Source organism: Equus caballus, chromosome 17 (genome assembly GCF_041296265.1).
Source record: "Equus caballus isolate H_3958 breed thoroughbred chromosome 17, TB-T2T, whole genome shotgun sequence".
Taxonomy (NCBI): domain Eukaryota; kingdom Metazoa; phylum Chordata; class Mammalia; order Perissodactyla; family Equidae; genus Equus; species Equus caballus.
In genome coordinates this window covers 48,878,018-48,890,387 of record NC_091700.1, presented here as the reverse complement: position 1 = coordinate 48,890,387, position 12,370 = coordinate 48,878,018, and the positions used below count along the sequence as shown (strand labels likewise).

At 36.1% G+C, this 12,370-nt stretch overlaps 1 protein-coding gene across 4 annotated transcripts in view; it reads right to left on the bottom strand.

The window, feature by feature from the left end:
• Positions 1-12,370, bottom strand: part of VWA8 (von Willebrand factor A domain containing 8) — a 358,178-nt gene that overhangs the window by 175,755 nt on the left and 170,053 nt on the right. For all 4 annotated transcript variants that reach the window (XR_011427808.1, XM_023621650.2, XM_023621651.2 and 1 more), the window contains one exon: positions 7,284-7,360. Coding sequence is in view for 3 of the 4 variants with exons in the window: in XM_023621650.2 (XP_023477418.2) it covers positions 7,284-7,360 (77 nt within the window). In the remaining variant the exon portion in view is untranslated. The remainder of the gene's footprint in view (positions 1-7,283; positions 7,361-12,370) is intronic.

Sequence of the window (12,370 nt, the reverse complement as noted above, 5' to 3'; positions counted from 1 at the left end):
CACTCACCGGCAAATAACAGGAAACTAATAAATACAGATTAGATGAATGAATTAATATATAAGGAATAAACCAGACTCCTGCCCTCAAAAAGTTTCCTATTAAGTTAGGGAGGCATGACTGGGGAAAGGGAAGGGAATGGAAATGAGATATAGAAATTAACTAAAAAAAAAAAGAAAAGAAATTAACTATAATTCAAATCAGAGAGAGATAAGAAAGTGGGGTATGTGGCAAGAAACTAATATTTATTAGTTTGCCTAAATATTTAGGTGTCTAAAATGTACCAGACATTGTGGTTTGTCCTTTGCATATATTCTCCCATCTAATTTTCATAATCATCCTGCAAAATATTATTATCTCAATTTGATAATTAGGGAACTTAGGAAAGGAAATCAGGACTCAAAGAGTTCAAGGCCACACAAAAGTTAACGGCGAAGAAACAATTTGATCTCTAAAATCCATGTTCTTTCTCTTGCAATGGTACAAATTCAGTCCTACAGAATTTCAGAGGAAGAAACAGTTACACCCAGAATGACAAATCAGAAAAAGTTCCATGCAACGATGGACAAAATGTTGAACGATTAGAGAAGAAAAAGAGATTTTAGATGGAGGAATAAAGACAGGAATGGATACAAGTCCAAAACCTGTGAGAAGGGCAGAGAATGGTCCAGTCTGGAGTCAGTTGGGCATAAATGAGGAAAATCCCACTGGAAGAGAAATGTGGGACTATACTGGGGGACCTCAGAAGTCTATATGTACAATGGGCACCACTACTAGAAAAATAATCAACAGCACAGGTCATGCTAATGATTGGACCTGCGCCATCATCTTCATATATGGCGGGTAGTAAATAAAAAAAAAAACCTGGTAACATAAGTATTTCAAAGCCTTAAGGTAACTCTGATTATAATACAGTAGTCCACTTTTATCCAAGGAGGAAATACAGCTACAGGGGTTGACATATCAAGTGTCCTCTTTAACATCAAATTAACATAACATTGTGGAAAAACAAGTAAATAGATGCACTTCACAAATATGAGCCATGTAGTCCCTTCTGTTTGAAATATATACCACAAAAGTAATTATACCCATTAATCTTTTAAATTACCTAACTCATACTTTTAGAACAACATCTTGATTTTAACTTAAGACAAGAATTGCCCAGCTTGCTCATTTTGAGACCTGATCATTAAAACATAAGATGGCCATATTTAAAATTACACTAGCATGTTTTATTCATGTATGTTTGGTGATGGCTTTGCTTATCAAAATTATGTTTTGAATGGCTCATAACTAATTTTGTTGAAATGACATCCATAAAATAAATTGAGTGTGACTAATTATTCAGACTGTAACATCACAAATCCATTAAAAGGAATCTAAAATAAACAAAGTAAAGACCTTAAGTAGGTCACTCACAGATCAGAGACGTTCTAAACATTTTTTTTGACTGCTATTTTTAGGTCTTTTAAAACACATGTTTCCCTTAAAGCAATTTTATGAGCTTAAATTTTACAGTAAATATAGCCCTAAAGCTGTATATAATAAAGAAAAACTCCTCACTTTGAAATTAGTGGGATGTCAATCTAATGAAAATCCTTTATGCTATATATTTTAAATGGAAATGGAGATTCTTTACTTCCAACTTTAATTTATTTAATAAATTAAATATCGCCAAATAGAGATATCCAGGGTACCTTTTAAAATGAGTAGATATTTTATTCTAATACTATCACCAATCAATAACATAGCAATGGGTGCTATAAACAAAAATAATAAAATATATGGCTTTGAAATTATTATATTTTGAATTTAAAAAGTTTTTTCATAGATAACAGATCTATACATTTACATAGGCAATGTCAGAATTACCATGGAATATAAACAAGCAGCATGTAATTCTTTACTATTTATGGATCATTTGTTACTTTACAATAAAAGGTTGGTATAAAAGACATTCTAGGGAAGAAGTAAGGCGTGGGATCTCTGATCTTCTAAACTTTTCAAAGGACCTTGAATACCATCTTCTACTTTCCTCTTCAAAGATATTAGAACTTAGTGCTGAAAGAGATATTAGAAATGACCTTGTTCACTCCTCTTACTCAGAGATGAAAAAACTGAGACCCAAAGATAGACAGCCTCAAATGCATACATAAAATTAAAAGTTGAGGGGCCGGTCCAGTGGCCTAGTGGTTAAGTTCGTGTGCTCTGCATCAGGGGCCTGGGGTTTCGCTGGTTTGGATCCTGGGTGTGGACACAGCACCACTCATCAGGCCATGCTGAGGCGGCGTCCTACATAGCACAACCAGAGGTACTCACAGCTAGAAAATATAACTATGTACTGAGGGGCTTTGAGGGGGAAGAAGCAGGGGGGGAAAAAGAAGATTGGCAACAGTTGTTAGTTCAGGTGCCAATCTTTTTAAAAAAAAAAAAAAAGGTCGAGGAAGAACTACTTGAGTAAGAAGTGGTGGGGAGAACATTCTAGGTCTGCTGTCCAGTATGATGAAAAAAAAAAGGTTCAAAATTAATAACTGAAGCATTCATTTCAAAAAGTTTTTAAAAAAATCAATACATCAAATCCAAAGAAAATAAAAGGAAGGGTATAATAAAGATAAAATCAGAAGTTATTGAAATAGAAAAGATACAAAAGAGAAGTTTAATGATGCCAAAGGTTGGTTGCCTGAACAGACCAATAATATTGATAACTCCCAGGCAAAACTGATCATGAAAAAAAAGAGAAGGCAAACCACCAATACCAGAAATAAAAATGAGGCTATCACTACTGAGCCTAAGGACATTAAAATATCATAAGATGATATTATAAACAACTTAATAAATACCAATTATTAGAAGACAAGTAATAATTCCTAGAAATAAGATTTATCAAAACTTCTTATAACTATTAAAGATAACAAATCATAAGCAAAAGGCTTGTTGACAATGAGTATGATGGTGACATACACCCAGGAATTACTAAACACTTATATTTCTTTGCCTCCTTTTTTGCTGATTGTGTTAAGTAACCTCTATAATCTACAATCAGAATTGATTGAGTTAGTTCAGCCTAATATCTTTCTTTAAAAATATTTTGTTATCCAACATAAAGAAACGGAAAAACTGCCCCACCATACAAAGGGACTCTCACATAAAGTGACTTCCTTCCTTCTGGGGCACAGATTGGAGAGCTGATTTCAACTTCTGAAGTCATTCTTAAGAGAAAGTTGGTTTTCTGCATGCTGATTTAAAATACAAAATTTAAATTCATTTGTTTTTGCTCTAAATTGACATTATATGCTTAAGTGGCATCAGTATATATTCATTAAAATTTCCAAGTAATTACATATTTTTAAGGGCACTAATAAACAATAGAAACTAAACACAATGCAAACAAAATAAAATAGCACAAATTCTCCTAAGAGTGAACATCTGCAATGCTCACTGGATCATCCCTAAAACATAAAATATGGGTCAAGCCATGTGCCTTGTGTCTCAAAAACTGGAACTGCAATATGTTACAAATAAAAGTTATTCAGGTGAGAACTAGCAAGCTAGTTAAACATTTTGATTCTTTCATTAATTTTCCCAAACTTTGTCCATGTAGGAAGAAAAACTGGTAGAAAAGCTTAAAGGTGAGGGAAAAAAGGCGTTAGAGCTTTTCAGATTCAGTGGAACATGAAAGATTGAAATAATTACAAGAACAGTATTACAGCTCTTTAAAGATAGAGATTATGTTTCTTATTTCTTTCTATACCTCCTATAACACCTAGTCCTGTAAGCTTGACATACTAAATTCTTTTTTTAAAAAAAGGGATTTGAAATTCTTAGGTTTATGTAAGACATCATTCATACAAAGAACCATGAGAACATGTGGGAATAGGCTAGAAAACCTTATGAAACAATGAAGGTGACCTATAGAAGTTTAGGAGTTGAGATAATCCTATCTCCTTTTAAAATTAGCAAATTAAAATTTGCACATAAGTTGTTAAATTTATTCCTAAGTATTCATGTTTTTACACTACTGTAAATAGTATTTTTAAAAATTTATTTTCTCATTGTCCATTGCTATTATACAGGAATACAGTTAAGTTTTTACATTGACCTTGCTCAACTCACTTATTAGTTCTGATAAGTTTTTTAGTAGATTTATTAGGATTTTCTATATACACAATCATGTCATCTTTAAATAGAGACGGTTTTACTTCTTCTATTTCAACATGTATGCCATTTATTACTTTTTCTTGCCTTATTGCACTTGCTGGGACCTCCAGCATCATGCTGAATATCCTTGTCTTTTCCTCAGTTATAGGAAGAAAGCATTTAGTCTTTCACCATTAAATATAAGTCAGCTGTAGGTTTTTCATAGATGTCCCTAATGAGGTTGAGGAACTTTCCTGCTATTTGTAGTTTACTGTGGCATTTTATCATGAATGGGTGCTGAATCTTACCAAATGCTTTTCTTTGCAATGATTGATATGATTATATAGTTTGTCCTTTATGCTGTAAATGAATTGAATTACATTATTTGATACCGAATGTTAAAGCAGTCTTACATTTCTGGGATAAAATCCACTTGGTGTACTATCCTTTTTATATATTGTTGAATTTGATTTGTTAATACTTGTTAAGGATTTTTCTATCTATGTTCATGGAAAATACTGAACTGTAATTTTCTTACATTGTGCTCATCTGCTGGTAAAAAAAGCACTCTGTTTTTCTTTATGTGAAAATGTCTTTATTTTTAAAGAATATTTTTGCCAAATACACTATTCTATACTGACTTTTCCCCCAGTACTTTAAAAACAACCATTTTATTGAACTGTGGTTTGTATTTATTTCTCATGAAAAGTCAGTAATCATTTTTTACCATTTTCCTCCTTTTATGTAACATGTCTTTTTTTCTCTGGCCGTTTTAAAGATTTTCTCTTTCAATTGTCAATAATTTGATTATATTGCACTTTGTTGTGGTTTCCTGCTTATCCTGCTTAAGGTTCATTGAGCTGGATTCCTAACTTTATACTTTTCATCCAATTTGGGAATTTTTCCACAATTATATCTCCAAATATTTTTCTGTCTCATTCTTTTTCCTTTCTTTTGAGACTCCAATTGCTCATATGTGAGACTGCTTTTTCAGGGTTGCCATTTCTGTATTGAAAATTCCTAATAATTCCCTCATACGTTCATTTTATTCCCCTTGAAATGCTTGATTATATTTATGGCAACTGTTTTATAGTCCTCATCTGCTAATTCCATCATCTGTCATTTTGGGGTCTATTTCTATTGACCAATTTTCCTGCTTCTTTGTATGTCTAGTAATCTTGTATTGAATGTGTGACATTATGAATGTTATGTTGCTGAATGTCTGGATCTTGTAGTCTTCCTTCATTGACTTTTAAGTTTGTTCAGCTAAGCAGTTAATTTACTTTTGAACCAACTTCATCATTTCTTTTTTTTCCTGAAGATTGGCAACTGAGCTAACACCTGTTGCCAATCTTTTTTTTTCCTTCTTCTTCTTCTTCTCCCCAAAGCCCCCCAGTACATACTTGCATATTCTAGTTGTAGGCCCTTCTGGTTCTGCTATGTGGGACGCTGCCTCAGCATGGCCTGACAAGCAGTCCCATGTCTGCACTAAGGATCTGAACTGGTGAAACCCTGGGCCACTGAAGCAGAGCATGTGAATTGAACCACTTGGCCATGGGGCTGGCCCCAGTTTGATCTTTTCAAGGCATTTTCTGTCCTAATATCCTTCCCCTTTATTTTTAAAGTCATTTTGTTCGAGAAATAATTTCCCAAAAAAGCATCCTGTGTTTTTCAAGGCTTATTTTTAAAATTTTTAAGTGTGGGCATGGAGTAGCTTTTACTCTAGGGGTAGACTGGTCCTACTTCTAAAGCATAGACGCTATAGGATATCTTCTGAATACCAGGAATGTTTAATGAAGGCTACTAACCACATAGGAGTTCTGGTAGTTGTTCAGCTCACAGATTCCTAGTAGTTCTTTTTTTCCCAGTGTTTATGAGTCTTACCCAGTTTTATAGTTCTAAACAGGCATATTTCATTTTATTGTGCTTTTGCAGATAATCTGTTTTTTACAAGACCCTCCATCAGCAAAAAGATTATGACTTGCTGAAGGCTCAGATGATGGTTGGCATTTTTTAGCAACACAGTATTTATTAATTAAGGTATGTAAATTTTTTTAGACACAACACTATTGCACACTTAATAGATTACACTATAGTGTAAACATAACTTTTATATGCATTGGGAAACCAAAATTGTGTGATTCACTTTATTGCAATATTCACTTTATTGCAGTAGTCTGGAACCAAACCTGCAATATCTCTGAGGTATGCTTGTACCGTGGTAGGACTAATCTGGAATGAATTACTCCATCACAGCCAGAGGTGTAAAGCCCAAGAGAGAAGTTTTGACTATCTCTCAGCTTTACCTTGTTCCTTTTCTCTTTCTCCTTTCGCCCACTAACTCTGTCTTCTTTTCCCTCCTACAATTTTCTTTCAAAATCATATCATTATTTAGTGAAAGGACACACACCAGAAACCAGAATTATTGTAACTCAGTTCAATCTTCTTTCCACTACACAATAATTTTTATCTCCGCGGATTAAAAAAATAACAATTCAATCTAGTTTTAAGTTGCTTATTACTTGCTATATTCCTTTCTCTCTCTCTCTCTCTCCTTTTTGGTGGATTTGCTGCTTATATTTTATTTTAAAAATATTTGGAATAGGTTCACTGATAAAGCTGAAAACAAGCCCTGTCAATAAAATCTATTTGATTAAAAGCTACCCCTGAACCAGTATTCTGACCACATAAAACTAAATAGTCCACAAAGTGTATTCAAGGAAGGCAAGGAGACTAATATTATACTTGTTCCATATTTTTGAGTTCCTTGTCTCATACCTGAGATTCACATGGTTTATTGTTTCTCCTTGTGAGATATTTTAGCTTCTTGTTAGACATGAGCTTAGCCTCTACATATTTTTCTTCTAATTTAAGAGCCTTTATGTCGATGAAATCAGCTCCCAGAATATAATGTTCATCACTCTCTGTCCACAAAATATCTATTAATTCATGTTTATATAGCATTAGTCACTTTAAAAATAAATTTTGCATGGTTTCGTTACCTTTTAAGGAGAGGAGAGATAAGAGAAGGAGGAACAGAAACAAAACTGGCTTATAAAAGGGCCTGTAAGGAAGTATTCTTAAATTGTACTAGGAGAAAAATAAACGATTAAAACATCTTAAGAGGCTACAGGTCTTATCCTCTTACCTGTGCAGCTGCATATATTCTCGGGGTCTGTTGAGCAGGTGAAGGAATCTGTCAACAATCTTGTTTTTTCCTACGCCCTGTAATTACAGAGAAATTATTAAACAAACGGAGACTTTTGTCTAGAGGTAAAATAAACCAGAAGAATCTTTTACCAAAACCTACTTTCTCAAAATTGTACTGTTTTAGCCTATTGTTTTAATGAAAACGAAACTAGCAAACATATACAGCACATTTCTATGACATAAAAGCTTTTTAAAAAAATTTACTTGCAGGGGCCGACCCCATGGCCAAGTGGTTAAGATTGTGCACTCTGCTTAGGTGGCCTAGGGTTTCACCAGTTCAGATCTTGGGTGCGGACCTAAACCTGCTCATCAGATCATGCTGAGGCAGCGTCCCACACAGCAGAATGAGAGGGACCTACAACTAGGATACACAACCATGTGCCGGGGGGCTTTAGGGAGAAGAAGAAAAGAAAAAGATTGGCAGCGGGTGTTAGATGAGGGCCAATCTTTACAAAAAGGAAAAAAATTTACTTCTAAATATGCTAGTTCTAAACTCTTATTTCAAAGGAAACTCATAGATTATTTTTAGTCTTCTACAACTTGTTTTTCTGTTCTATAATTTTACATCGAAGTGTAGACATTACAGCAGAATATTATCTATTTCAGATTTGAAGAATGGCATCAAAGGTGATAAAGTAAGTATAAAAACAATAATTTTTTCAATCAGTTCTTCAGAAATACAGTTTTCAGTTACAGAAAGATAAATATAATACTCTATTTTTTCTGTTTTAATCAAACACTCATTTCTACTTTTACTCTACTTTCCACTCCTTTAAAAACTTAGAAATGTAAAATTATAACCAGAGCCTATTAATGAGTCTCAACTACATGTACTTTAAATGCCCTCATTTCCTTACCACTTACTGTTGCTGAGAGTTGCTTTCCTTTTGTAGAAGACACTGCTAAAAATGGAATCCACTCCCCTGCTATTTTCCCCACTTCAAAGGTTTCATTTAGAGGTGGACTATTCTACTCATGGAATGTAAATCTTTTAACAAGTGGGATATGTGGGAAGACTAGAAGTGATTTAAAAAGGTGAGTTCTGTATCATATATTATAGCAATAGATAACACTTATTGACTTCTTATACTATACCAGGCACTATGCTAAGTATTCTCACATGTTATTTCATTTAATCATTATAACAGTTCCATGAGGTAGTTATTATGATTATTCCAACCTCACAAATCAAGGAACCAAGGCTCAGAAAAGTTAAGCGACATGATTACAGTCACACAGCTAATCATAGTGGAGCCTAGATTCAAATCCAGATCTGTCTGATGCTGATGCTGATGCTTTTAGTCTCAACATTACAGACTGTATTTTTTCAGTTTGAAATTAATTTAGGTAACCTGGACCTGGAAAGAATTACGTCTTTTCCCACTTCTAGAAATCCATCCTGAAGAAATAACTAGGCAGACCAGGGAAATGCATGGTGCCTAGCAGCAAGAGCAGAAGCCCAATAAAGGGAAGCAGGCATTACTATTGGTATTTCTGCTACATACTCAAATATCTTATGAAGAAAAGCATTCTACAAGCACCAAAGATAGAAATTTAAATTAACTGAATGGGTACTTATTGAGCAACATCTTTGTCCCGGCACTGTGATAATTCCTCTAGGATAAACAAATTCTCAAAGGAAATAAGAGAATTTGTCCCTCACAATTCTCAAAGCAGGATAAGACATGCACATGTGGAGAATAGAAGACAAGTCAATAGTGTACATAAACAACTGTTAGCTTATGTGACATAGCTTCTATTAGGCTTAGGAGCTCTCTCTTCTCTTTGGTCCATTAAATATGTCATCAAATGATAGATGCAAGAGAGATTAAGGGGACTGGAAGGATTACCAACTGCTTTATAAATAAGACAGAGGTATGAAGCACACACAGACAGTAGCAGGCAATTAAGATCCACTGTTCATCATTGAACCAGAGAAAAACACAATGAAATAAATGTTTAAAGAAGATCAATATGGGAGAGTGACGTCAGCATTATGGTGGAATGAGTCATTCCCTTTGTCTCCCCTCTAAGTTACAACCAGTCAGACATCCAGTGACCAAGAAAGGACTCCCTGTATAGCAAACCAGAATGCCTGGTGATGCTTGCATCTATATATGTGAAGGTGGGGAGACGAAACCTCCAGTAGGCCATGGAACTAGGGGAGCAGCCCCCTCCCTCTGCTTTGGCAGTGGCAATCCAAAATGCAGATTCTTACATTGGCGCACATGCCAGTGACTACCAGCTGCAAGGTCAAACATGGCACTCATGGCTTGGCCCTGCCCTACACCCACCAGTGGTGGCTGGCACATGTCCTGAGGTTTCAGGACAGAGAGTGGAGTCAGTGACTCAACCTGGCCCCTCTCCCTCCCCCAGCAGTGGCACTGGTCTTTCCAGCAGTGGGGACTACATTCAAGGTGTAAATTTCCCAGGCAGGGTTGGGTGCCCTAATCCAAGGCTCCAGAGCAGGCCACCACTGTGCGACCCAGAACAACAACCAGAGGCTTTGGCCCCTGCCCCTCCCAGCGGTGGTGGATGGTGCACATGTCTGAGGCTTCAGGACACAGAGCAGAGTCGGCAATCCAACCTGGCTCCCTCTCCATCCCCTGGCAGTGGCACTGGTCTCCCCAGCAGTGGGAACAGCAACAAAACCGTGAATTTCAATGGCAGGAGCAGGGTATCCTGATCTGAGGTCTCAAAAAGCACAGTGGTGGGCACTGGTAACCAGAGATTGTCAGGCCAGCAACAACATTTCTGGCTTAGTCCCTACTCTCCAAGCAGTGGCACCTGCAACCTGAGGCTTCAGGAACCACAGCAGAACCTGAGATCCAGCACCCACTGGCAGCATCCCAGACAATGGCTCTATCAGCAGCAGGAGCTGCATACTAGAACCAATGCTCTCAACTGGAACAGTGACATCTTTGAACCCAGCACCCCTGACAGCAGTGCTGCCAGAACCCCCAGATAACTCAGGAGCAGCAGCAAAGGTGAGGCATGGAGCAGCACCACCTGAGCCCATGGAAAGCCTGTAGAGAGCAAGAGGGGGAACATGAGACCCAGGTGACCCCAGAAGCAATAGAATTGCTCACAGCCTGGTGACCCCAGTGGCAACACCTGAAACTATAGTGACTTCAAAAGCAGCAAGGCACCAACAGCCTCAGAGGCACAAGCAGCACAAGGAGACCACTGATGAGGCCCCTAGCAATGACAGTGGAGGTTGGAAAGGACAAGCTCTCAAATACAACCAGAAGCAGCTCAGAAAAAAAATAATCAAGGTCATACTCTAATAAGAAAGGTGGTTACTACCACAAATGTGCAGGCAGAGGATCAATTCCTAAAACACCATGAAGAAACATGGTTACACAGCAGAAAAGAAGGAGAATGACAGCTCTCGAGAAACCAAAATTAAAGTCATGGAATATTAAAATCTGACTCACAGAGAATTCAAAATAGCTGTCACAAAAAACTCAACAAATTACAAGAAAACTCAGAAAGACAGTTAAATGAGCTCAGGAATAAAATTAAGGAACAGAAGGAATATTTCACCAAAGAGATTAAAGCTCTTAAAAAAAAAAACTAAACAGAAATTGTGGACATGAAAAACACAACTAATGAGATAAAAAATAATGCAGAAATCATAAAAAATAGAATAGAACTTCTGGAGGAGAAAATCAATGAGCTTGAGGATAGAATGCTAGAAATGATCCAGGAGGAGGAGGAGAGAGAACTAAGATTTTTTCAAAATGAAGAAATTCTTTGAGAAATATACAACTCAATCAGGAAAAGTGACATAATGATTATAGGTATCTCAGAGGAAGAAGAGAGGGAAAAGGAGAGCTTATTCAAAGAAATAATAGCTGACAACTTCCCAACCTGGGGAAGAAACTAGACACACAAGTACACGAAGCTAATAGAACTCCCAATTCTACCCATGCAAAAAGACTTTCTCCAAGGCATATAATATTAAAACTGTCAAAAGACAATGACAAAGAAAGAATATTAAGGGCAGCAAGAGAGAAGGAAAAAAACCTAAAAAGGAACCCACATCGGGCTTTCAGCAGAGTTCTCAGCAGCAACCTTACAGGCTGGTAAAAAGTGGAAAGATATATTCAAAATACTGAAAGACAAAACCTGTCAGCCAAGAATACTCTATACGGTGAAATTACCCTTTAGATAAGAAAGAGAAATCAAAGCTTTCCCAAACAAACAAAAGCTGAGGGAGTTTATTGCCACTACACCTGCCTTACAACAAATGAAGAGGGAGCCCTCCTTTCTGATACCAAGAGGCAAAGGTTTACAAAGCTTTGAGCAAGGTGATAAATACACAAAATCAGAAAATTGCAGCTCTACATCACAACAAGTTAGCAAACAACTATAAAATAAAGGATAAAGGGAAATAAAGCATCAAAAATAACTATACTTCAATTTGGTCACAAATTCATAACACAAAAAAGAATAATTAGTGACAACAAAGACATAGAAGGAGAAGAGGAAAGAGATGGTACCTGCATAGGCTAATGGAGATAAGAGTCTATCAGAAAATGGACTATCTCATCTGTGAGAACTTTTATATAAACCTCACAGTAACTACAAAAAAAAAAATCACAGCAGAGTCACAAATCATAAATAAAGAGAAAAGTGAGAAAAACATCACAGAAAACCACCAAACTGAAATGGCAGGCAGAAATGCTAGGGAAAAGAAACAATGGAAATATAGAACAACCAGAGAGCAAGAGACAAAATGGCAGTATTAAGCCCTCATATATCAATAATCACTCTAAATGTAAATGGATTGAATTCACCAATCAAAAGACACAGAGTGGTTGGATGGATTAAAAAACAAGACCTAGCAATATGCTACCTCCAGGAAACACATGTCAGCTCTAAAGAAAAACATAGGCAACGGATGTAAGAAGATACTCTGGGCAAATGGCAAGCAAAAGAAAGCAAGTGTTGCCATATTTATATTAGATAAAGTAGACTTCAAAATAAAAATGATAATGAGAGACAAAGATGGCCATTATA